General features: G+C 36.5%; 3 protein-coding genes across 3 annotated transcripts in view; all 3 read right to left on the bottom strand.

Moving 5' to 3' along the window:
• Positions 1–688: 688 nt before the first annotated feature.
• Positions 689–10,742, bottom strand: LOC149803927 (uncharacterized). The gene is made up of 3 exons (XM_089954009.1): positions 10,662–10,742; positions 7,816–7,952; positions 689–1,190 (listed from the first exon to the last, which is right to left on the bottom strand). Exons 1-3 carry the CDS (start codon positions 10,740–10,742, stop codon positions 689–691), a joined length of 720 nt encoding a protein of 239 aa, XP_089810135.1.
• Positions 10,743–12,202: 1,460 nt separating this feature from the next.
• On the bottom strand, positions 12,203–13,119 carry LOC149803926 (hepatocyte growth factor receptor-like). The gene is made up of 2 exons (XM_089954008.1): positions 13,016–13,119; positions 12,203–12,392 (listed from the first exon to the last, which is right to left on the bottom strand). The coding sequence occupies exons 1-2, from the start codon at positions 13,072–13,074 to the stop codon at positions 12,203–12,205; spliced, it is 249 nt and encodes an 82-aa protein (XP_089810134.1). The 5' UTR covers positions 13,075–13,119.
• A 432-nt stretch (positions 13,120–13,551) lies between these two features.
• Positions 13,552–26,686, bottom strand: part of LOC149803925 (hepatocyte growth factor receptor-like) — an 85,414-nt gene continuing 72,279 nt past the window's right edge. The window contains exons 9-14 of the mRNA XM_089954007.1: positions 25,173–25,334; positions 24,610–24,856; positions 23,525–23,620; positions 22,498–22,620; positions 17,335–17,418; positions 13,552–13,754 (exon numbers count right to left, since the gene is read on the bottom strand). Coding sequence (XP_089810133.1) covers positions 13,552–13,754; positions 17,335–17,418; positions 22,498–22,620; positions 23,525–23,620; positions 24,610–24,856; positions 25,173–25,334 — 915 coding nt within the window. The remainder of the gene's footprint in view (positions 13,755–17,334; positions 17,419–22,497; positions 22,621–23,524; positions 23,621–24,609; positions 24,857–25,172; positions 25,335–26,686) is intronic.

Below are 26,686 nucleotides of genomic sequence, written 5' to 3'. Positions count from 1 at the left end.
AGTGGGGTTTTGTATGCAAACGTCATCAAATGTGGTTGTCATTACAAAAATGATACAGTCTTAAAAAAAGAACAATACCACATTGAACAAAATGCGTCGTCAAATATGCCTGTTATTTGCCTAAAACAGAAAAAATGTATCGCCCGCAAGTACCATACTCATCAATATTTGTATGCCAACTCATTTTGCATTAATCTTTTATAGGGATATTGGCCATCGGAGAGATATTGACCCCACTAAAGTCTCTTGTTATTATTTTAGATTTTGGTATATTTGTGCATGTTTTCATATGTAAAATTAGTAACAATAATAATAATAATAACAATAATAATAATAATAGCAATACTAATAATAATATATTGTACATAATATAATATCTAACATTATATGACATATTATATGCAAAAGATTATATAAATTTTCAAAAATTGGATCATTAGAAGAAAACCATACTTTTCAAAATATACAACAATTGTGAATATTCATTGCTCTAGACTTTGATGAATCCCGTATAAATCTGTCCTCCATGTTCATGTATCCTCTTCCTAATGTTGTCAGTTTCTTGGCATTCACTTTTGTCGGCAAGAATTTGTCAAGTTAAAAGGATTATCTTTGTCATCCCTTTATAGTTATCATGTTCATAGTCCTCAAGGCTAGTTCTTTTTTATGGTAAGTTTTTCTTTCAATATTAGTAAAGTTCAGTTTTGTTGTTACCATTAGCAGCATCAGTTGGATCAATTTGCACATTACTGGTGTCATCAAATACTTCCATGTAGCCGTTGCCACTATTAGCAACACCTATAGGTTCAGTTTGTCTAGGCGTCTTCAGGTAGGTGTCATCATAAGCGTAATCATAAGGCTCAGTTTTGTTTTTACCATGTGTACCATCCGTTGGATCAATTTGCACATCACTGGTGTCATCAGATACTTCCATGTAGTCATTTCCACTAATACCACCATCTATACGTTCATGTTTTGTAGACGGCTCCAGGTAGGTGGGATCATATGCGTAATGGAACTTTGCGAAGTCAGCTTGATTAAAACGAGAACAATGAATGTCTATTTTCAGCAAACCTTGCTGCATGTCATGTTCCGCAACAGACAACATATCGGTTATCTCCCTTGCTAACACATTAAAGGTAGGCCGATCCTGTGGGTCAACTAGCCAACATGTCTGCATGATAACGTACCTGAAATATAGTTCTGTTGCTTTTAATTGATACTAAAGCAAGAGGCACAAGCCTATCTGATACTACCCAAGTGAATGATATTTGCATAACAATCAAATGAAAGAGTGTTTGGCTACTAAACCATGGTCTGTATACGTTTCTTCCAGTGTTTGTCATTGCTTATGTCATAAGCAAAATTAATTAAAATTTCGCCAATGTTTTCGACGTTGTCAATGTGACACTCCATCATTATTCTTTAGCATTCTGAAGGGCCTTATCTTAATGCTTTCTGTAAAAGTTGGTCAAATTCTATTGGACACTGTATGAGAAACAGTTGTGTAAATTCCTTTGTTCCTTTTGCAATGATGGCCATATATGATGACATATTTCAATTAATTTTTTCATTTGGAAAATAATCCAGTTGAGCATGTTTTGAGGAGAAACATTGAACAGTTTTTGTTTAGCAGCATTAGTTAAATCTAATTCGGCATTAGCATTTTTAAAAGTATTATATTGAACGGTGTATTAAACGTTTTCTGAATGTTGTTCAAAAGTTATAGGAATGAGGGCCATATTGGATATCATATTAGCACTATTTGGTTCTCCAAAAGGCACGTATCGCAGTATAATTTCTGTAATAATTGGTCAGATTTTGCTCAACAGTTTTGTTGTGTAGTAGAATTCGTTTAAATGTTGTCTAGTTTTAGTACATCGGTCATATTTGATTGCGGTGAGTATTGCTATGTGGTGGACTGGCATGCATGAGTCATGGAACCTGCCAGGACAATACTTGTTTGGATACCATGAGGTGTTTCTGAACTCTTATGGTCACAATTATAGTGCATAAAATGCAAACTAACTAAAATTAGCAATAGCAAGTAGATTTATCCCACGTGACATGCAGAGTTGATGATTAATACAAACATCTTTATGATTGTATGTAATGGTTTAAACTAGGATGGTATAGGAACATTAGCTAAACATTACTGACATACGGCATGATACAGACAGTGTGAAAGACATACATAATTAATTGTCCAGCTATATATTTTGCTATTCAAATATTGATACTGCAATACCTTTGTTAAAGTCTGACACACTGTCTAGTCTGTATTCCTTGTGATAACATACACCATTATCTGAGTTTTGCACTGGAGAGAGAAAAGGCAATAAAGGCATTATCTCTCCATATGTTTTCAAAATGGAAACAATGTCCTCTTTGTCCTCTGGTAACAAAGGTGAGGGTAAAATATGGTTTTGGTGACAACTTCAAAAGTTTACCCATGTTAATTTTGTCAAACTACAATGGGTATAACTATATTAACAAACTGACTGTCAGACTGTGCTCCATAGATGTTTGTCTGAACAGGTTCCATTGACAGCATGTGCTAAACAAATGAAATTTCTTCTGCACAGCCTAAACTCATTTATCTCAGTTGGCCATAGGGCTAAGTGAACTAAGTTAGACACTTTTTACTGTCGATTTCTCACATGGACTATAGAAAGGAAATGTGATATGCACATACAAAATCATTATAAGTTATCAAGGCCAGTGGTCTAAGTGAACTAAGTTAGATCCTATTTACTGTTGATTTGTCACATGGACTAAAATATGTTTAGCTCTCGTGGCCATAGGGCCAATTTAGGTCATTGTATGGCCCTGAGACTGGTGCTTGTGTGTCACATGATGACCATGAGACAACATATCCTGGCATGAAACACTTATAAGTTCGTATAAATGATACCGATTCAGCAATAAATGTGGTTACTAAAACAGAATACCTTCAAACCCACTACGATCTAAACAACTAATTGAACACACCATTACATGACTATGTAAATGTGCTGACATGAATTTGACCAAGTGTTAAAGTAAATGTCCTGACCTAAACGATATCAAGTCTGAATAAAAACTGGTGCTCTTGTATCAAATAATGCAGCCTTGGTGCCCCCGCATCCCAAAAGGTCTTCAAATGGTATTTTATTAGAATTCGCAAGATATGATTTAAACACGTTTGACAGAGAGTATCCTGGCATGATGACAACACATAGTTCTATTAAATAATCCTAATCAGCCATTGAATTTGGGTAGCATTACAAAAAATATGAAAACCTTTATAAAGCATATTAACGAACCGTCGTGACATAATGTTTATTTGTTACGCGATAGCTCCAGGTGATCCCGAGTATGCGTCGGAGGCATCGGATGTTAAAGGCGCTTAGTCTTTTCTCCTGTGAGGCGTATATAGTCCAGGTTTCACTGGCGTACAAGAGAGTGCTTAGCAAGCAGGCACGGTGCACTTTGATCCTGATGTTCAATGTCAGCATGCAGTTGTTCCACACTCTCTGTGACAACCTGGAGAGTGTTTTGTATTATTTTTCGATCCGCTTGTTGAGTTCACCATCGAGCGAGAGGTTGTTGCTAATGGAAGAGCCGAGATACACGAACTGACTGACCACCTCAAGTTCGTAGTTGTTGATGATGATCCTGAACCATCAAATTTGTTTCCTTTAGGTTTGTGGTCAACCCAAACTCATATCATGCTTTAGCAAAGCAGTCTTTCAGGGGCTGTAGCTCAGCTTTTGTGTTGGTGGCGAGTGCAACAGCATCAACGACGAGCATGTCCCTGATGGTGACTTCATGCACTTTGCTCTTTGCCTTCATTCGTGCCAGGTTGAACAGTTTGCCGTCTTATCGCGTGTGCATGTATATCCCTTCTGTGGACGTCCCGAAGGCGTGCTTGAGCAAGACTGAGAAGAAGATGCTGAAAACCGTGGGGGCAAGAACTCAGCCCTGTTTCATTAAACTGCGTATGTCAAACGGATCGGATGTTAGGTCAATGTACTGCACTGTGCATTTCATGTCGTCGTGGAAGGATTGGATCATACTTAGCAGCTTTGTGAAGAGTCCGTCTATGCTGACCAGATCGAACGCCTTGGTAGGGCCTATAAAGGCCAGGAAGAATTGTCTGTGTTGTTCTCTGCTTTTTTCTGCAGTTGCCTGACGGAGATGATTATGTCGACTGTGGACCTCTCTGCGCCGAACCCTCACTGCAACTCTGGATACACTCTGTCTGCAACCAGCTGCAGTCTGTTCAGGATGACGCGTGCGAAAACTTTACCCACGATGCTGAGAAGGCATATGCCCCTGTAGTTATTGAAGTCGCTTCTGTCGCGCTTGTTCTTGTATAGGGTTGCGATGTTGGTGTCTCTCTCAGGTCCTGAGGCACTGCATCCTCATCTCAGCACTGGCAGAGAAGGTCGTGCAAATGTGTGAGCCGCACGCTACAGCGGCTCTTGATAACTTCTGATGGGATGCCATCCTTCCCTTGGGCTTTACACAAGGACAGTTTTTCTAAGGCCTTCCTTAGTTCGGCTACAGTATATTTCTCATCTAGTTCGGCCATGAGAGGCTGGTTTTCAAGAGCACTGAGGTCATCATTGGTCACGTGGTTCTCTCTGGAGTACAGTTCAGAGTAGTATTCCACCGAAAGCTGCATCACCTTGCCCTTGTTGTGGATGGTATCGCCTGTGGCAGACTTCAGTGGTGCTGTCACTTTCTTCTTGGGACCCATTGCTTTCTTTATGCCGTCGTCCATGACTCTAATGTTTCCGATATATGCTGCTGACTGGATGCTCTGACAGAACTGAAGCCAGTATTCATTGGCACACTACCGTACTAATCTCCGCACTTTGCTTCTGGTAGACCTGTATGCCTGTAGTGTCTTCTGGCATGGGGATCGCTTGTATTGCAGGTGAGCACTGTGACTCTCTTCTATGGCTGTCATGAGTGTGGCGGAGTTAGCCTCAAACCAGTCATTGTTCTTTGCGTTTCACCAAAGATCCGTGTGGCTGTGCTGTACACAGTCTCTCTCATAGGATCCCATCTTTCTTTGGCACTGCCGTTGGAAGGTTCGGAATCAAACGTCTTGGAAAGAGCATAGGTGAATTCCTCAGCCTTGTCTGGATATGACATTTTGCTCACATATATGCGTGGTTACTTTCTTGCCTAGAGCGGCGGATCTTCTTCGGCTGAAGCTTCGTTTTGCAGCGCACCGAGTGGTCGGTGTCCCAGTCAGCACTGTGGAAGGTACTTTTAAAAAGCACACCCTTCATGGCTGACCATCTTGTAATGATCAAGTTTAGCTGGTGCCAGTGTTTAGACCGGGGATACCTCCAAGACCATTTGGGCTATGGCTTGGTCTGAAATAATGAATTGGTGATGCTGAGGTCGTGGTACGAGCACATCTCTAGAAGGCGCTGCCCATTCTCAGTCATCTGCCAACGCCAAATATGCCAAGACAGGAGGGCCAAGAGTCAAGGTCGGCACCCACCCTAGCATTGAAGTCGCCCAGCCAAATAAAATTCTCTTCCTTGGGAAATGTGTCGATGAGCGAGTTTAACTCATCGTAAAACTTATTGTTGGTTTCTGCCTAGGTGCTTAGTGTGGGAGCGTAAACGCTGATCAGTTTGACAGATCCATTTGTGGTGTGGAGGAGGAAGGAAAGCAATCTTCCACTTCCTTGTTGGCATGATTCTATCATCACCAGCAGAGTGTTCCTGACAGCGAATCCGACACAAGCTCTCTGGCTTCGCCAACGCTCTTTCTTGCTTTAAGTATGTGTTGTTCTTTTCTCTGAGGGGCCGGGAAACTGGTAGTCGACCACGAGTCTTGCAAATTCGTCGTTAATGACTGAAGTCTTTCGAACATATCTGATTGCCCGGATATCATATGAAAACCCAGTCAGCATGGTCTGGATATTCCAGGTAACTAACTTGAGGATTGGAGGTTTCATTATTGGCTTTCTTCTGTTATTTTTTGGTGCTGTAGTTGCAGCCCACTCTCAGGTGCTCATGTACCTTAAGTCTTACGCACCCAGCAAAGGCAGGCGAACTGTGGCAATACGGCAACTTATTCGATGGGAGGCTGCCCAGTTTATGGCGGGTGGTAGCTGTCCAGTAAAACATGTTGGTCACTTCCACCGTCAGAAGCAACCCCTGACGTCTTGCTCTACGCCAATTGAGCGGTGACATACAACAGGGTGTCACTAAGTAGTTCTATGTAACAGCTGACTGATGCATTGATGTGAAGGACCAGTCAGTTTCCCCATCGGTGTCACTAAGTAGTTCTATGTAACAGTTGGCTGATGTATTGATGTGAAGGGCCATTCAGTTTGCACATTGGTGTCACTAAGTAGTTATATGTAACATATGATTTATGCATTGACTTGAAGGGCCATTCTTTTTGCACATGATTGCCACTAAGTAGTTCTTTGTAACAGATAATTGATGTGAAGTGCCATTCAGTTTGCACATTTGCATCACTATGTATTTATATGTAAAAGTTGGCTGATGCAGTGATGTGATGGGCCATTCAGTTTCAGCATCGGTGACACTAAGTTCTTATATGTAACAGATGGCTGATGTATTCATGTGAAGTGTCATTCAGTTTGCACGTGATGTCACTAAGTGGTTCTACGTAACATTTGGCTGACGCTTTGATGTGAAGTGTCATTCAGGTTGCACATGGGTGTCACTAAGTAGTTCTATGTAACAGTTGGCTGATGCATTGATGTAAAAGGACAACCAGTTTGAACATGGGTGTCACTAAGTAATTATATGTAACAGACGACTGGTGCATTTATGTGAAGGGCCATTCAGTGAACCCCACAGTTCCCTGTAACAATGACATCTCTTCACTGGTCCACCAGGATGGCTGTAACAAAGACAGAACTGAATGGATCGAATAGAATGTCCATAAAAAGGCACCTCTGCTTGGGTCTCCAGAAATGTCTGTAACAAAGGCAGCTGTATAATCAACCCATGGATTGATTGTGAAACTGAGGGCTGGGATAAGACAACTTTAAATAGATCCCATTGGTTGCCTGAAGCAATGACATCTCGGAATCGCTCACCTGGGATGCTGGTAACAATGAAAACTCTAAATGCGTCATTTGGCATATATTTAACAATCATATCTCTAAATAGGTTTCCTGGGATGCCTGTAACATACACAGCTCTGAATGGATCCCCTGGGATTCCTTTAAAAAGACAGTTCTGAATGGGTCTGCGGGGATGCTTGTAACAATGACAGCTCTTTACAATGGGGAAAGGGCCAGTAATTTGATATGAAGGCCCTTGAAAACAATTTGTAAGATATCAAAACTTCAGTGCAAAGACTTTCCCTTTCCTCTGTAGAAAAGGATTTGAAGTATTCGTCCCCACCAATGACACGTGAAAAGGACCTACTGAAAATAACATCATTTTCATGTGTGTTTTGTGGATGGCACCTTTTCCTGTGGGGGTTCACGCTAATGGATATAGTAACTGCCTGTAACTACGACAGCTGTTCACTTGTCCACCAGTATGGCAGTCAGTATCACTTAGAAAACATTTGCTTGTTTTTAGAACGTTTACGTAGGTCCGCTTTCCTCTTTGGGATGTTTGCCTCTTCGGTGGCCTGTTTATAAAACGTTCTCTAATTGAACATGGAACAGCAGGTTTAATGACATTGACTGTGATCAAATTGAAGTGTGGCTTAATGTGTTCCTAATAAAAGGTAAAGATAGATAAAGTGTCATCCCTTTCTACAAGCTGATAGTTCACTGAAAATAGTATGCCTCTCTATTAAACCACATTTTCTTACAATTTGTCTGGACAGTACTGAGGCTGAGGAAGTCGTCTCCCTTTCTGCAAGTACCGCACGATGTCCCAGTTGTCAACTTCATAATATGGAGTTACCCACCTTGTCATCAATTCCCAAAGAACTATCCCATACGACCACTGCAAAGAACAGAAAATACAATTTACACAATTGTCATTTTTTTTACTTCAGATATATGTGGGTGATATTTATAAATATGGCAGTCAGTATCAAGTACACAAATAGCAATGAAGATGATTTCTAAGAAGACAATATATATCCATGCATACAAATTATGGCACAAATGCAAGATATTATATATTAGGGTATTACAAAATTATACATATTAGTGCACTGTATTACTCAGTCCTTTATTAGTGAACAGAATATCTGCATTTCCCTTCAAATTACTCCACATGCACCACAACACATTCATTTTGCAAATAAATTGGAAAAATGCATTTCCATCCGAATGAAGCATTTTAAAGGTCATCTGACCCTCAGTAATTGATAACATAAATCAGCCAAAAACATTTGTAAATAAATCATAGCTGTATAAAAGATGTGGTAATGTTCTAATGACTTACAGCTGCAAGAAGTCTGTCTTGATGTCAGATTTATGTGCCAGTATGTTTTCATGGAATAAATGGATAACTTGGGTAGGAGTGCATAACAGATGACTTTGCAGTATTCCACAACAGTTGGCCACAATTTCATGGCATTACAATGACCAATAATTCTAGCAAATGTCTGAGCAGGTACCTGGATGTCTAGGCATTTAACACCATCACAAAAATGCAGATAAATCATATTTACATAATTATTTGGGGTCTCTGCCCGTATTCTCCCATCAAAACTATTTTCTCCTTAACTATGTGTTTAAAAAGGGAAATCATTGTTTCAGCTGAAATTATTTAGTTTAAACATATCTGGTCACATCGTGTGTTATTTGGAGATAGGAATAATAAAAACGTTATAGTATAAGAACACATTCAGAACATCTTAAATACCCCTCATAAATATATAATGTAAATTTTAACCAAAAGTAAGATAATAACGGTCTCTATCCATGATACAAGACAACCAAAGAATTTTACTTCAAACTTCTCCCGGTGTATTTCTTAACGTTTCAGCTGATATTAATGCCAAAATATACCTTGGCAAGAGAAACTTGAACAATTATAGTATAATTGTTTTCTGGGTGAGTATCACACTATGGTATTACCACACATTTACCCATTTGTCTGGTTGTCCATTATCATTCACACTTTCGTTTCTGAAACCAAACTTGACAATTTTTTAAGATACATCAGTTAAAAGCTTTAAACAAAGTATACTAGTGGTCAAGATGTGTCTATTCGGTTTCAATATTTTGATGAGGTTTTTCACACGTTTCAATTCACACCATAACTCTAAAACTATTGATGACATCACTATTTTGTCTCCATAGTGAGTGCACCGAGTGCATACCAATCTCTATGAATTTGTCAATCCATAACATATTTAAGGATAATATCACAAAAACTATTACACTTAGAGACATGAGCTTTGCATAGTTTATCAGTTGTTACAGACAATAATCTTTGAATAGTTTATTATGGTTATACAAAGATAACATGCTCAGATTTGCAGACTTTTGACAATTTGTTTAACACTATTAAGGAAAAATCTTGGATGGTAGCTCATCTAGGTAAAGGAAAACTTAGATTTCAAACATATGATCCATTGCGGCTATACCCACTCACGGAAAGGCTAAGGGAGTAAAACCCGACAGGAAAGCTGTATTGGAATTCGTCAGTCCCTGGGGTTCACCAGCTGCATGGAGAGGGGTTATCTGCTGCATGGACAACAGCTGATTCTCCATACCACCCTACCCAGATTAGTAGATCTATTGGGAGGACACTACAGAGTCATTATAAGGCGTTAGCACAAGGGAAGTATCAGTTTACTGGTTCTTGGTCAAAGCACAATTGGCGTAGAGCTTGGGAGAAAGTGGGAGAGATCATGATGTCTCATTGGACAGCTACCGTCCACCTCAAGCTGGGCAACCCCTGGTCAGTAAGGTGCTGCCTGCCATGGCCTGTCTGCTTCACTGGATGCGTGGAACTTAGATAACCATCTCAACAAGTGGGATACAAACTCCGCACCAGACAGTACTCAAAGAAGATATGACACCAGCTCTTCGTTTCACAAGCTGGAACATCAGGATCATGTGTAATGGATTCACCTCTGATCTGCATCAGATTGCCAACACATAGAAGACTGCCGTCATTGACAGATAATTCTCCCGACTGAACGTCGATATTGCCTGCCTCTAGGAGACCCGACTGGCCGACAGTGGCACCATCAGGGACGCCAATTACATGCTATTTTGTCAAGGGAAGGCCTTGGACAAACCTAGGCAGCATTGTGTCGGCTCTGATGTAAATAACACGCAAGTCGCCATCATTAAACCTCCGTCGTCAGGTACTGAGAGAATCCATGCCCTCCGGCTGTCAACATCTTCAGGCTCAGTCAACATCGACAGCGTGAATGACCCATCCCTCTACTCCACCAACGAGGAGAGAGAGAAGATCAACGAGGTTCTGGATCAGGCAATATTCAGTATCTGCAGCACTGAAGGCTTCTTCCTACTAGGAGATTAAAATGTTTTTGTGGGAGCTGAATAAGACGCCTGGTCATCAAGTCTCGGTTCTCGCTGAAGGGGCAAGATCAACAAGAATGGTCAGCGACTGCTGGATATATGCTGCTCCTACAGCCTATGTGTGACCAAAACCTTCTTCAAATGCAAGGAGATCAACCAGGTGTCATGGAGACAACCACGTTTTCACCACTGGCACCAGACAGACCTCTTCATCACAAGGCATGCGGAACTGTCCAGTGTCCTCAACACCCGCAGCTTCCACAGTGCTGACTGCAACACTGACCATTCCCTCGTGGGCAGGAAGGTGCGAATTATAACCAAGAAGCTGCCAACGCCAAGAAGAAGGTTCGCACATCAATCAATACCTGATGTGCATGTAACCCAGAGCAAACACAGCAGTTAATCAGCAAACCGCAGAAAACTATCAACTAACCGACACCTGATGACACCATCAACTCTAAGTTGTCCTGCATCCGTGACGCTGTGTACAATGTAGCCATAAATGCATACAGGAAGTAGGAGCACAAAAATGCCGACAGGTATGAAAACAAATGGGAGTAGATGCAGCCCCTGACTGAGGCAAGGAGGAAAGCCCTCCTATCATACGAGGCTGCAGCTATCCCTATTACACTGCAAGTCCATAGGACTGCCAGGAACAATGAGCAACATACCGCCTGCCACTGCGCAAACACCTACTGGCTGAACCTCTGCACCAGTATACAGACAGCTGCAGATACCGGTGATACAAGAGGCATGCATGAGGGTATCAAGAAGGCGACAGCCCCCCTCAAGTCCAAGACGAGCAAAGTCATCACCGACTACGGGAAACAGCTGCAGTTATTAGCACTATCTCGAGCAGTATGCAGCATAAAAAAATTGTCATCGACACGGTTTAGCGAGATCATCTTACACGGAAAAATTAAATGTGGTATATATATTTTGTTTTTATTTTATTTGTAGAGAACCTGAAATAACTTTTGTACAGTATAGTTTCATTTGTTGTATACAACTTTAGTTCATTGTGACCTAGATTGTTTTTGGTGACAAAAACAACAGGTTTTTACGTTTTAGCACAACCAGCTGCGGTACAAAAATATTATGATAACACATTAACACTGTACTCGTTATCAAGGTAACTTCTTCAGACGTTCATGCTCTTAGAACATGCTTGATGAGTCATCATCTTTACATTTCATTGTAAAACAATATCATTGTACTGAACAAGCATGACCTTGTCTCTGTTGAAAAGAGCGCAGGTCAAGATGGTAAACTTGTGATGGTTAATTTCAGAAACGAATGTTTGTCAGGATAGTATATTTCTGAGGGTTAAATGTAAACTATTTTAAACAAAGGCGAAACGAAATTCAACAAATTGATGCAAAATGTTAATAACTTTTAATATTTTCTAATTAAAGATGTAAAAAAGACGGTCAAGTTGTTTTATAAATATTTGTTTGATAGCTCTTAAACCGGAAATAAATGGAACTCACTGCATTTGACTTTATTTCTTAAGCTCTGAACTTGGGATCTAAACAGCACACCTGACTTTGACTGGTACCTTGCGATTATGTATCCTAATAATATATTTTGAGTTTTCTTTTGTGAACATTATTTCATATTTTTTATCTTAAACCTAGCCAGTACATTTGAGATGACTATCTAGCTGAGTAAGGTTCAGTCTAAAAGAGACCTTTATACATGCATATTGGCTTGTTGCTCAATTCCGCATATGCAAACGTAATAAATTTACTCATGGGTAAATAACAATTTTACCACATCTGACTTTGTGCTGTAAGTTGCTTTCTCCAGACTCTCTGGTGCCATCCACCTCATGGGGAGTTTGGTTTTCGTGTTGCCACTGGTGTAGTACTCCCTCTCGTAAATTTCCCTGGATAGACCAAAATCTGCCACCTTCACATTTAGTTCTTCATCCAACCTTTTAAAAGTAACAGTGCCACAGAAGGATCGAAAAGCATACTTAATACGTACTACAATATGTTTATAATAAGTCTACATGCTGCTGATAAATCAGATACACAGGTTATGTTGTTCACTATATTATCTATTCAATGAAAATGACAAAACAATAAAACTGTATTTTAAAACTATAGAAACATTATAATAAATCTTACAATTAAGCACGATTGTAATATCCACCATTCCCTCTATAACACGCTCATAGTACGATCGATGTTTTGGACCCTAATGTGTGCGAGTTACCGAAGGAGAGGTGTAGTAAATCCTGCTTTAAGCCAGTTAATTAACACTATCTTAATCGTTTAGTTTTCACCGATATTATAATTTTTTGCCTATTGTATTCAAAGACTAGCTACAAGTCTGTGTGTACTTCTCAAAGCTTTTAGCATATTTTTGTTTTCTTTATATTTTTAAAGCAGAGCAATATCGTGGCATTTTTGGACAATCACATATCTTGAAATCATCTCTGTTAACAAAGGTTTTCCTCTCTTACATTTTTTAAAAGCTTAAACTTGCAATAGAATCTAAACCTCTTAGCGAATATAGTGAAGACACATGTTGTATATAGTTTCAGAGACTTACATGCAGTTTCTGGCCGCTAAATCTCTGTGGATAAACTTGTGATCTGATAGATATGCCATTCCCTCCGCAATGCCAATCCCAAATTGAATCAGATCTGTAACAGTTGGGGTCTCGAAGACAAAAAGACAGAAAAATAAAAAGTTTGAACTATATTAAAGGGGTTTGACTCCTTTGAACACCGTGTAGAAGACAAAATGGAATCATTGCTGATAGCAGTTTTGATTTCTAACTGTAATGTTACATAGGTTAAATCTTATATAAATATAGGAAGTCAATGTTCAAAAGTAAATGGATGATATTATGCTATATGAATATCAATTACACAGTAAGCAATACATCTTATATGGGGTTATTTTTGAATTTTTACTTGGCAATATCTACAAAACTGTCAAATATCTTAAAATTTAACCTGGACGATTTCAAAGCTGTTGTATACTACAGATGGCGATCATAAAACATGTCGTTGTTGATTGTACAAAAATTCAATTGTGCAAAATTTATAAACAATAATTCCGCCAAGCAAGATAATTTTAGGGTTAAGACGAAATGCTTACATTCATTTCATCCCTGATGTAGGTTAGGATATCACCGTGCTCCATGAACGGAAGGACCATCATCGGTATGTCCTTTAGTCCTAGACATATCCCTAAAAGTCGGAGCACATTGGGATGGTGGATTTCCTTCATTATCATAATTTCTCTTAGAAATGCATCGACGTCGATGTCACGTAGATTCTTTTCTGTGAACAGTGAATATAAAACTGAATCTATGTACATATATCAACATTTTATGAATGAAGGTTTTGCTATGCATGACATGACATATACGTTAATGGATCCACCAAGACATGCACAGATGGATGGATCTGAAGAATGTACTATTTAGTACTAAACCATACACAAATCATCATACAAATAATGCATTTCATTTTTTTTACCTTTGTTTACGCGATTATTGCTACAGTAAAACAAAACGAACAAACAATCAAACTTTCAACTCCATTATTGGTCATTTTTACTTTATCTCCAAGTAAGAGAGAAGAAACGATACATGTATTAATCTCAGCAATTCCTATAATATAATGCATTAAGTAGGATCCGGAAGGATTATCTGTGAGATATTGACAATCATATTCCATTCAATGATCATAATTAAATAGCTAGATTCCCATAAATACATGTACTATGAAACTTATTTTGCACGTCTGCTATTCTACCTATATCTCAACGTATATGATTATTCGAAAAACTTTGAAGCAATTACCATTCATAAGCATTCTCTTTTGCTCTGTCTCTGTCTCTTCCACTCTTGGTGTGTGTGCATGTATATATATATATCTATATATATATATATATATAAGAGATCCCTTATTATTAGAATAATAGTGTTAACAATACTGTCTTCAATCTACAACTAGAGTGTTTATTAATTGGACAAATTTAAGTATGTGTGCCTGTATGTGTTTTTTGTAGAGTATAACGTTATTTTTCAGCACATTATAGCACATACATGGTGACCATTTGTTTGCTGAAGGAGGACCTCAGTGGGAACCCGGGAAGAACCACCTGCCCATAGAAAGTTGCTGACAAGCTTTCTCACATGTATAAGTTTACCTTTTGGTAAATGTATGGTGACGAAATAACAACACGTTGCTTTCACGAGATTTTATCATACGCAATGCACTTACTCCAGGTCAGAAATGGCAATAAATTTAAAACTATATTTATGTTTCTAAAGTACATATGCCCTCACCACTACTATACACATGGCATATACCCTGTTGTCGGAGATGATGCTACTGTTGTTGTTGTTGTTGTTGTACGGTTTAACACCATTTGATAGCACAATATAAATTAAACATGGCTGCCAGTATAAATGGTGCATAACGAAGCTGGGAATATACATGACTGCCAGTATAAATGGTGTATAACCAAGCTGGGATAACAACGTAAAAACCAGAAAGACCCACGATAATAGACTATTGTAAAATTTCAATCTAAATTAACAGTCAGGCTAGCGCATGATGGAAATGGCTGTGTTCAATAGTCGCATTCACTCACAACTGTCAGACTAGCTACAGAATGAGACGCGTCTATTGTACTTTTCAATTACAACTAGCAGTGAGACTAGCCAGTTAAGTAGATGAGTTTAATGTACAGTTGCAAAAGAAATTGATGTCAAACAAGCTGATTCAAGCAGGAAGACATTCAAAAGCCATGTACATACAAGAGCAATTCTGAAAAGCATGATGACTGGTCAATGTGTATATCTTTGGATGATAATCATTTTTATGAATGAGAAACCCGACATCATTTGGAAATATGGTTTACACTCCATGTCAATATGAGCATACATTAAGGATGAGTAGCAATAACAAGGTTTTAAAGAATACGATGATCATTACAGCGATATTTGGTATAAAATTGGCACTAACTGCATTTAGGACCAACTAGGCATTACAAGAAGTAAGTCAGTACTATTTTCATTCAGATCCAGGAAGAGTTCATGCAAAATGGTTTAGTGAATACCCAATGAACTTTCATTCAGGACGAGTAGCAATATCAATTTGTTTTAACATTTACACTCTTGTGGTCATATCTACGGTTTAAGCAGCCCCTTCCTCATTTGCGACTGATTAGAATTTGCTGTAGATGCGATTGTACTGTCTTATGATAATCTTCTAATTAATTTAGCAGTAGTACCGATAAGAAAACTTGTGCTAATTAATATACGATGCACATCAGGCTATGAATAACTTTTTGGATTCCTCGACAATACAGCTACAATGCATCAAAATCCATTACATGTATCATACAATTCTGCAATATATTGCATCACCTGTAACTAATTTCAAACAGGTAGCTTCTAACATTTGTGGTAAAGATGCAAATCGTATGAGTATTACCATGTATGCAATGCGTTTCAGAGCAATTCATTGAAAACTGAACGTCTAGATTTCACAAGAGCATGTTATACGTTGGGTCCTGATAATTATACAAAAATCACAATGTCTAAAAGTCATGGAGATACGTTAGTTGTCAACATGGGCATTTCCACAGTATAGCCAAAATAAGTACCAGTTTGTCAGTGATGTTTAAAACAAAAAACAAGCCTCGTTCACAAAATTGTATCATCCGTCTCTTAAAGACGCAGTTACACAAGGCCAATAAGTTTTAACCAACATCGCTTAGCTAACAATGTTTTATCAACATTGCATAGGTTAGGTAACAATGTATTATCAGCATTCCATAGGTAACAGTGTATGATCAACACTGCATAGATAACAGTGTATTATCAACTTTACATAGGTAACATTGTTTTATAAACATTGCATAGGTAACAGTGTATTATCAACATTGCATAGGTAACAGTGTTTTATTATCATTGCATAGTTAACCGTGTATTATCAACATCGCATAGGTAACTGGGTATTATCAACATTGCATAGGTAACGGTGTAATATCAGCATTGCATAGGTAACATTGCTGTATCGACATTGTATAAGTTACAGTGTATTATCAACATTGCATTGATAACAGTGTATTATCAACATTCCACATGTAACTGTGTTTTATCAACATTGCATAGGTAACATTGTTTTATCAACATTGCATAGGTAACTGTGTTCAACATCTTACTATTAGCATTGTAATATGTACAAATATAACTGCATTTGAAACTATGAAAGTAATTTACAAGATAATGTCATACAATACACCCAGCTCTAAATCAAATGTGACAACACCAGTAATAAAATGCTATGAAGATCCCTAGATCATAAGTCACGTGTGGCAAGAAATCAAATAAAAACTACTAGAACAGTGATGGAATGTATCGACATAAACATCCTTTGATGAGGACCATACTATATATACATATATATATATATATATATATATATATATATATATATATATATATATATATATATATATATATATATATATATATATATCACGTGTCAAGGTGATCAACAAAAACCGCTATGCTAGTTACATTTACAAGATTCGGTCTCTTATACATTACAAACCAGCTGAACGAAACAAAGTGCAACTCTAAAATGTGAGAATATATTGATTTATTATGATACTGATTTTACTTAATATGATCCATATGACTCTTCGATGCTATTGGAATAAAACACTATGTTAAAGAGTCATTTCCACTGCGGGGCAGAAGGGTATTAATGCTTGTAAATATTACGGGAGTGTAGTGATTAAAAGAAAAGTATCAGCATTTTTAGGTGATGGGCATACTATCTAACATTTATGTGGGTGGGGGAATAATGAACTTATGTCATATAATAATATAGTGCTTACTGTGAAGAGTTTTAATGGCCACAAGGATGTCCCCTTCATCGCGAGGCAGAGTTAGATAGCCTTTAAAGACACAGCCATAATGACCTGCAACAATGAATATCAGAGAATATATATATATATATATATATATATATATATATATATATATATATATATACATACATATATACATATACATATATATATATAATTTTATTATTTTCTAAGTTTTCCCATCATGATTGGATATATATTAATGAAAGAAAAAATATTTGAATAACACAAAACTGAACACTAGTGATTTGAAGATCCATAACTATTTGACATATCTGATAACCCATATGTGCAAAAATGCAACATTATAAGCATGAGATTTATATATTTTAGAAATTTTATCTGAAAAGGTTAATATCATGCTTACAACTGATGAAACATGGCATCACATTTTTTGTATGCAAGACAGCAAAAATTAACAAAAGAAGAAATATCTAAAGTAAATAATAATACCACATCTGATGCAGCATGCATCTAGTCTAAATTAAAGTACTATATCTTATGCAGAATGTATCTAGGCTAAATCAGAGATGCATATCGTATGCGGTATGTATTTATACTAAATATATGTACCATATATATTGCTGCATGCACGGATATTAAATTAATGTACAGTATCTTATGCTGTATGTATCTAGACTAAATGAATGTACCGTATCTTATGAGCTATGTATCTAGAATAAATCAAAGTACCATATATTATTACCGTGTATTATGCGGTATGTATTTACACTAATCGAATTAGCGTGTATTATTCGGAATGTATCTATACTATATCAAAGTACCATTTCTTATACGGTATGGTATCTAGTCTAAATCAAAGTACCGTATCTTATACAGTATGTATCTAGTCTAAATCAAAGTACCGTATCTTATACGATATGTATCTAGAATAAATCAAAGTACCGTATCTGATGTGGCATGTATATATAATAAATCAAAGTACCGTATCTATGCTGCATGTATATAGAATAAATCAAAGTCCTTTATCCTGTATATGTCAAGTATCCTTTACATTGTGTTTTTAAAGGATAATGTGTTTCCACTGTACACAAGCTGTTTGAAAACTGAATATGTGCAGACAAGGACTCTTCCCTACATGATAATATTATGATAAAATTTCATAATATATTTCCAATTTAAAAGTTAGATTGAACTACGTAGTTGAAAGTGTTGGGATATTTGTATTACCCTGTGGTATGTAATAAAATATCTGTATTAACAAATGATTTAGTAAAGGAATATTTGTATTACCTAGTGATATGGTAATACATAGCGATATGTTAATGGGTCATTTTGTATTACGTAGTAAATTGGTAAAGAAATATTTGTATTATCGAGTCATATTTTAATGATAACTATCATTCTTGGGCATATCAATTTAAAAATGTCATCAGATGCGTTTGATCTCTAAATAGATAATGCAAAAAGTACCAATCAACCGTTTATAAACTATCGTCTACAATTAGAAAATTATACAATCCGTGAAAAGTTGTTAAGAATTATATACCGTAAGAATACAAATGGTCTGTCTTGTAATCACCATTACCTATATTCAGAGTTTCCTCTGACCTTTGCCACCTCAGGAATAAATTGCCTATCGAAAATTTGAAATTTGCCAATACCAGTTGGTGTTCGCATAGAGTAATCGTTTACTAGCCGGCCTATCAAACTTGAACGACTTTCATTGATATATATTTGCATGAAAGCAATGAGAATATGATTTAATTTTCCAGAAATTACAAGCATTGCATTCATTTTATCTTTAATCTGCTCACAGACGAAACAAAAGAACACGTTGCTAAAATTTATCTCGGATTTCGCCATTTGCATTCCTAGTCACATGACTACACAAAATCTCGCGACCTAAATGTCAATAACATCAAAGGCCATATAATCATGTGATCTCAACAAAAAACCAGTTCTAGTGTTGGTCAAGGAAAACAAATCGAACATAAATGAAAGTCAACTAATCTTTATAGAAAAATGTTAAAACACAAACTTCTTAAATATTTATTCTAAAAACTGCCACTGGAAATCTGTAGATGTTGTACAAACTTGAAGAAAAGCATATTTACCAAGCAGACAGTATATGTCAATGCGATAGTCACGTGATGCCAACGAAAACATCGCTGACACGTGCCCAGTACTTGTTGAGATTGCTATTTGTTTTCCGTTCACCCTGCTGCAATACCAACATGTCATTTGTCATTGTTATCAGATTAAATAATTCGAGCATTAATTGTTTATTTTATTTATTTACAATTATTACGTGACTTCTATATACTATTTTCCGATTATATTGTTACACGCACACGGGTATTTACTTGACCGATCGATTGTCAAACCCTGGCGCATTATATCTAGAAGTCATAAGTTTACCCTAACTTTCCAAAGACTTCCATACAACTTCAGTTGTAAATTAGAAAGCACGAAGTGTCCATTATATCTCCAAAATTTCCTCTAATTAATGCAAAACCACATATAGCACAACCTGCCAAATATATATCAACCGCACGTCTATATGTTTTATCTTCATCATGTTTCCGTACCGCCAACAGTTCATACCTTAGAAAATATGTAAGTAACCCCTAAAACTTGGAACTATTTTAACTCCGCCATCTTAGGCCAGTCAATGTATGCTTTTCAGGCACATTTCGCTAATATAACTGTGCCAACTTTGCCCACATGACAACATAAATGGTATCTGCCAAATCCCTTCTCATTTATCCCCTTGTACAGGGTTTCTACCGTAAATACTGCCTTTGAAGTCACACCACCAAAATATAAAACTAGATTTTAATATAGACTGTCTTACGACACGGATATTTATTCGGTTTCTATTAGTGAACCATGGCATCATGTAAACTCACTAACACTTCACTCAGTGACAACTGCTCCAAATGATTGGCTGATTATTTCGGGCTAGGAATATTTCCATGGCGCCGAATTCCAATAATCACACAAATCTACAAATTCCTTAAAACGGGGCTCTAGAACTAAATGCGCATACTCTACATTTGTTGCAAGATGAACAACAACTTTGGAAATTTCTTTATTTACGATATCACTAAGCTGTTTGACATCTGATGTCATTTACATGTAGGTCGCGAGATTTGTATAGTCCTATGGTCATGCGACTCCGAATGCAGATGGCAATATCCAGGTCAAATTTAAGCAGCAATGTACTTTCGCCTAATCTGTCAGTGTATTAAAGACATAATGAATCGTCTAATTGCAATTTCTGAGAACATCAATCATATTCTTAAAGATTTGATGCAGTTATATCTTGAAGAAAAGCCGTTCAAGTTTGTTAGGCCTGCTAGGAAACGGCCACCCTATGCCAACACCTAAAGGTGTTGGTGAATTATAACTTTTCAATAGGCAATATACTCTGACCCTACACCCCAACATGATGTCCAAATATATAAAATGGTTTTCATGGAAACTCAGACCTACAAGAGAAACTTGACTACTTGTAATGATAAAGCTTATGGCACAAATAGCAAGCCTTTATACTTAGAACCCATATGAACTGGTGTAGTTTGCTATTTCATATAGTTTACCTAAATGAAGATTGTTTTTGTTTGTTTGCTAATACTATTTTGTTAATGAAATAAGGATTTGACATGAGTTAATTAACTTATCGAGGTAATAGTTCATTAATAGTTTATTATATCTTTAACTCTTCTATCCTCTTTTTCATGTCATTAATTATTTTACCAAATATAAACATTTTAGTACAGTTGCATAACAGTATATTTAATGCAAACATTAGCAAAATCCCATCATCAGCTAATAAAGAAATATTTTTTCCAGCTAATAGAACAAGCCGGCTTGTGAACTATAGCAGTTATTAAGAGATAAACTTTATTCAAATGAAGATAATATAATTAATGGTCTTGACCTGATCTAAAATTTAAGTTGTCAAATGCTTTAGAAGTACAAGAACTAATCTTCACTCTACTACTTCAAAAACGAAATTAAGTTATGACAGACATATACAGGCATTTTTGTCAAATATAGCTTTCCTCTCAGTCATTATACATTCAGATGCGAGACTTACAGAAACTTCAGTCAGTTGTGGAAATCACGCAATGAATAAACAAATAAATGACACCACACTGAAAAGGGAAATGTAGATGCTACTGGAAAAAATGTAACAAATGGACAAATAAACTCATGCCAGCGATCGTTATTTTTAATCTCTAAATTCAGTCAAAACATTATTCTGTGAATTATGTTGTCATCAATTTCAAGAGAAAGTGTATTACAGACAAGCAAGTACACGATAACACTAGGACCGCTTTGTGTACAATATGGCTTACTTGTAAGATATCAGCAGCTGCAAGATTGATTCGGGTGGAGGCAGTGTTATAATCTAATATTTGACACACTCTGTCTCTCTGCATGTACATTACATTTTGCATAAGAAACTGATTATAATGTTCGTAAAATGAATCTAAACACAATTAGTTAAGTATTTTAAATTATATGACGTCACTATTTGTTATGCAGCTATCGGAAAACTATGTTGAGTTATTAATTCTAGCTAATTTTGTATTTAGTACTGGCATATTGATTCCTATAACTTAAGTCTAGAGAATTTCTTCTGCAAAAGTGACTCATTTAAAAATACTTTCAGTGAACATGCTGAAGGGACAACCAAAATGATATAGTCACCATCATGCATATCAATCTTAGAGGCTGCACACGCAACTATAATCGAAAAATATATCACAAAGTTGAGCTAACATTTTAACTTGTGCAAACCATTTCGACAAAACAGTAATGTTTATGTCGCATTTGAGCAAAATTTAAAACTAGAATTTTAGTATGAGCTTGAGACTGTTTATTACAGTGGCTTCAGGCATACAAGTCACGCTGGTATTGCGTTTAAGACTTTGTTTTGACAAATCACAAAATGTGGAGATATGAAAGCTCATTTATCATTGAACGATAACGAAGATTGTTATTATCTCCATTCTGGAATATTAACGTGTAGTTACAATATGTTATGCCAACTGAGAAATGACCTGTCTAGAAAAAGCAATTTCTTCTGGTAGAAAAGCTGTCTCTCTAGAACGGTTGAAATTTACTTATACAAATATATTAATATTCATCACAAACCTTTTCCAATACTATCTCCAAGACGCAAGCGATTTCGGTTAATTATCAATCTGGCATCTATTAGCACAGCAAGTGTGCTCTTGTCAATAACTGGCGCACTTGCCACATTAGTACCAGTATTGTCTGTAAAAGAAAAGCAAAATTGCACACTCTTTAAAATATGGAACATACATAATTAATGCACCAGGACTGATGAGCTGTTATGAACATTACCTGAAAAACATTTTATTATGAATATTTATGAAAATGTCGAGAAATTGCATAATATTGATATACAACTTGCATTGTACCATACCATATACATACTGGTAACCTCATTATGTCGCGTCTCCATAACAGCATGGGTAGGTCAATATACCGTGTTCCTTCACCTATACATACTGGTAAAAGTGCTTGACTTATACTGGGACTAAACTGCTGCTTGACGCTGAAACAATATTTTAGTTCCTGAATATATTCAGGTATGTCATCACAACGTAACTGAGCTGATGCCATTTGTTTGATAGGACCAGCGGACAGTTAATCGAAGGTGTTAATATCATCCTAGCCTCCACTGATGTAATGAATGCAACCAAAGGTCTGTACATGGTTTCAACAGATCAACAGACTGAGGTCGGAATTCCAACAAAAACTATTTATCTTTAAATGTAGTGCTTCAAGTTTAAGTGAAGCGGCGTTGGCTGTAATTACTTCAAAGAGCATTACCTACTGCTGCCACATTTTTGTTTACTATGAAGTTAATGATTAGTATCCAAATTGTTGCATGGCGTAGATCATGCTGACATTACGGGTGTTAGTCTTCTAGAACTCTTGTCGAAAGTCATATTATCTTCATTAGTAGTAACAGCTTACACTTAGGGTGACATATTGTGGCAAGCAAACGTGCACCTTGATAGTTGTGTAACATTACAATTTTCAGGACGATTTTGCCCTGAAAATGTCAAGGACTATTTTTTCTTGGTCTCGAATTAGGGTACACGCAAAATCTCTTTGCTATGGTTTTCTTTAAAATGTCTTGCACACAAACTGGATTCGGGTCTTCCATACTCTTGACTGTTACCATTATCAAATGTCTGGCTGTCTGGATCAAATAATGCACAACACACCAAACCAATTGAAACAACTAGAATGCAAAGAGATTGCTAATCAAACAGAATTAATTCAAATGAAATGAAGTATGCATTATGAATATGTATTACAAAATATGTCTTGGAATGCCGGTAATTTGCATAGCTTAAAGCACTTGTGCATGAACGTCTGTGATCAGGTTATTTATGCTTGACATAGTTACTTAAAGCTGTGAAATTGTATTAATATCCAGGCTATGACGTCATCATCAGTAGCTTTGTCTATACAAATTTCTTTTTGACTGAAATTAATTAACAAATACAATTTGCTGACACATTTTACACAACTATACCTTTCAATTTGTGGTAGCTAAAGTTGTATGTTTATTTAATATAGATGTCGCTCTTTTATATTGTATGTAATTTCTATTTTGACTCCTATGGGTAGTAATATATGAATATAATACTTTATCATGTACTTTGTTATAAGGTGGGTTCTCTACAGTATACTCCATTGCTCCCTTTGAACACTGTCATAAAGAGGGACGACTGTATAATGTTCTTCAATAAAGGCCAACACAGACATTAAAATATGATTCTTATCTTTAGAACCTTTTCATATAGTTCTGATAAATTTAAATAGCTAATCACTTAAAAGACTTATTTTGCAAATATTCCCTCAGAAGCAGAGTCTTTCCTATGATAAAGACCTGAATCAACAAGGCTTCACTAGATATACAAGTATGAAATGCTTGGATTAACAAGGTTTCACCATCGATATTGGTATGAAAAGCGAAACAATCAAATTGGCTTTTAATGACACACTAACACTAAAGACACGCATACAATTTTATACAGTGTTGATGCAGCGTCTCTTGCTCATAGATACATCACAGTGACCTGACACGGCTTGGTATGGGTAAGCTTGGAGCCCATAATCTTCTGATCACTAGTCCAGCATGCAAACCACCGATCCTCCATGCCTCCAATGAGTGCCACAGATACCATTTTTATATTCTTTAGTGACCTTGAATATCATAAATACCTTCTTCACGATTCCCGTCGACATTTGATTCCAGATTTTCCATCGGTATCTGCCACATCTTGACCATATTCTTCTCACGCTTCTTGAATACCAGGACAGCGACAAAGAAAATGATGACAAGGATCACAACACCCATTGTCAAACCAATTATTATTGGCATTACACCAGTAATTGGTGTGGGAAAGACCGGTTGTGGATCGTAACGCAAATATCCAACCAGCCCGAAGGAATTGCCACCAATATAGACCTAGATAAAAACATAAAGATCATCTAAAATGAAATTTTATGAAACGTGATGTTAAATGTGTGCAGGAACTCAGTATGTAACAATTAATAAAGAAGAGAAACTTAGTACAGCTTGAAGTGAGTATTTTTGCTTACTTTGTATAGTAACTTGCTTTTAATCCAGAACATGAAAAAGATATTGAATCCCAACAGCGACCAATACTTACATGTTTTGTTGTAAGCAAACTTTGAACCTGGAGCTATAGAAGTGGTTAACCTGAATATTGTCCCTTAGATAGATTGTAATCCATACAGCCTGTATTTGATTAGATACTTACAAATACTTCTGGACTGACATTCCCCTGTTTGGATTTGGGCTGATCTTTTGGCGGTTTACAAGTGACTTGGGATTCTAACACAGCTACTTCGCTACAGAAACCGTTTCCAATTGAGACTTTCACATCTCGTGCTGCCACTTCACTCCTACTCAGACACGTGGCCTGAAATGGTACAAATTAGCAAAAGAAATTAACTCATTTCCACAAAACAGAGGTCTCTGTGAGCTCTGTCTTTAGCTGCAGTCACTTTAATTGACCGTACAGATATTCATCTTAAGTTTAAAAGATGATTTCAAATATTAGTCTTTCAATTATAACATTTCAAACCATATGTATGTAATTTGGGACCAATATCTGCAATATTTGGGACCAAAATCTGTAATTTGGGACTAAAATCTCAATTTTCAGAATTAAAAAATTATTAAAAAATGAAATGCAATGAATCAACATAAAGATAGTTTATACAAATCTTGTGATCACCAGAACCTTCGATAATGCTATTTTGGTGGGAATGCAATTTCCTTATTTGCCATGTGTATGATTTTTTACATACTTTGCTTTAGCTGTATTAAATATAAGTTACTTATGCAAATTTTGATTTTGGATGCATTATACAAAGCCATTATTTTGGTGTATTTGGCTAAAGGAATGTTGTTTTATAGCATTTGGCCATGCTTCATGCCAATGTCCAACGTTTACTCACATTCCACATGAAAGCTGATTACCATAACATAGAAGAAGCACATGCAGCTTTATGTATGTAGCTATGTTGAGACTGGTTCTGTTTTCACTCAAAAGGCACAGTCAAACCAAAATACTTGTCAGGCAAACATTCATATAAAAATGGAAATTCGTCATAATTATTTCCCGGGTTTCATGTGTCACAGTAGTCAAGTAATCAATCATAATTCTATGGAATCTTTAATATTGCTGAATCTGCTGAAGTCAAGTGCTTATGTGATTAAAAAGTGTTACGTTTTATATTTGTTTTGTAATGTAGAAAATGACTATCGCTTTTATGTGTGAAGTACATATTTATGTTGGAATTTTTATTCAAAACAAAGACTGTTCTATATTTTGTCTTTTTCATGTAACATCACTCATTACTTGCCGAACTTATACGTTAATGCGTTGCAAATATTTAGACGTGTTCCAGGACATATAATTTGGACATAAAAACTTGATATAACAACTCATTTGATATTAAAGCTTCAAGTGTATTTGGTGGTAATTATACAATGGACAGGTTTGCTTTAATCAGTTGTAAATAAGCACGCAACTGTCTTGGGAAATACATTATTTTCCATCAAACCTACAGTTTCACCTATATTGCATGTTATTCTGTCATTGGAGGAAACATGCCTCTTCAAAAGAGAAGGTAAATATATCACCAGTCAAACGATGTATCATATATAAACTGGACACTTGGACTATGCATTTCATATTCATTCTGGCGATATAAAGGAATGGTAAGATATTTAATTTATAGGTACCTGTTTTATTATTGTGGTTCT

This window comes from Sinohyriopsis cumingii, chromosome 3, assembly GCF_028554795.1.
Source record: "Sinohyriopsis cumingii isolate HCF-2022 chromosome 3, ASM2855479v2, whole genome shotgun sequence".
NCBI lineage: Eukaryota > Metazoa > Mollusca > Bivalvia > Unionida > Unionidae > Sinohyriopsis > Sinohyriopsis cumingii.
This window is presented reverse-complemented; position numbering and strand designations above follow the sequence as displayed.

Coding starts and splice junctions, on each gene's coding strand:
- LOC149803927 (XM_089954009.1), bottom strand. CDS start 10,742: ATGGTCAGTGTTGCAGTCAGCACTGTGGAAGCTGCGGGTGTTGAGGAC. Junction 7,953..10,661: donor GCATGCCTTGTGATGAAGAG/GTCTGTCTGGTG, acceptor TGTTCTTTGCAG/TGGTCGTATGGGATAGTTCT. Junction 1,191..7,815: donor CAGTACTGTCCAGACAAATT/GTAAGAAAATGT, acceptor ACTATATTTCAG/GTACGTTATCATGCAGACAT.
- LOC149803926 (XM_089954008.1), bottom strand. CDS start 13,074: ATGGCATATCTATCAGATCACAAGTTTATCCACAGAGATTTAGCGGCC. Junction 12,393..13,015: donor TTAGCGGCCAGAAACTGCAT/GTAAGTCTCTGA, acceptor TACTTTTAAAAG/GTTGGATGAAGAACTAAATG.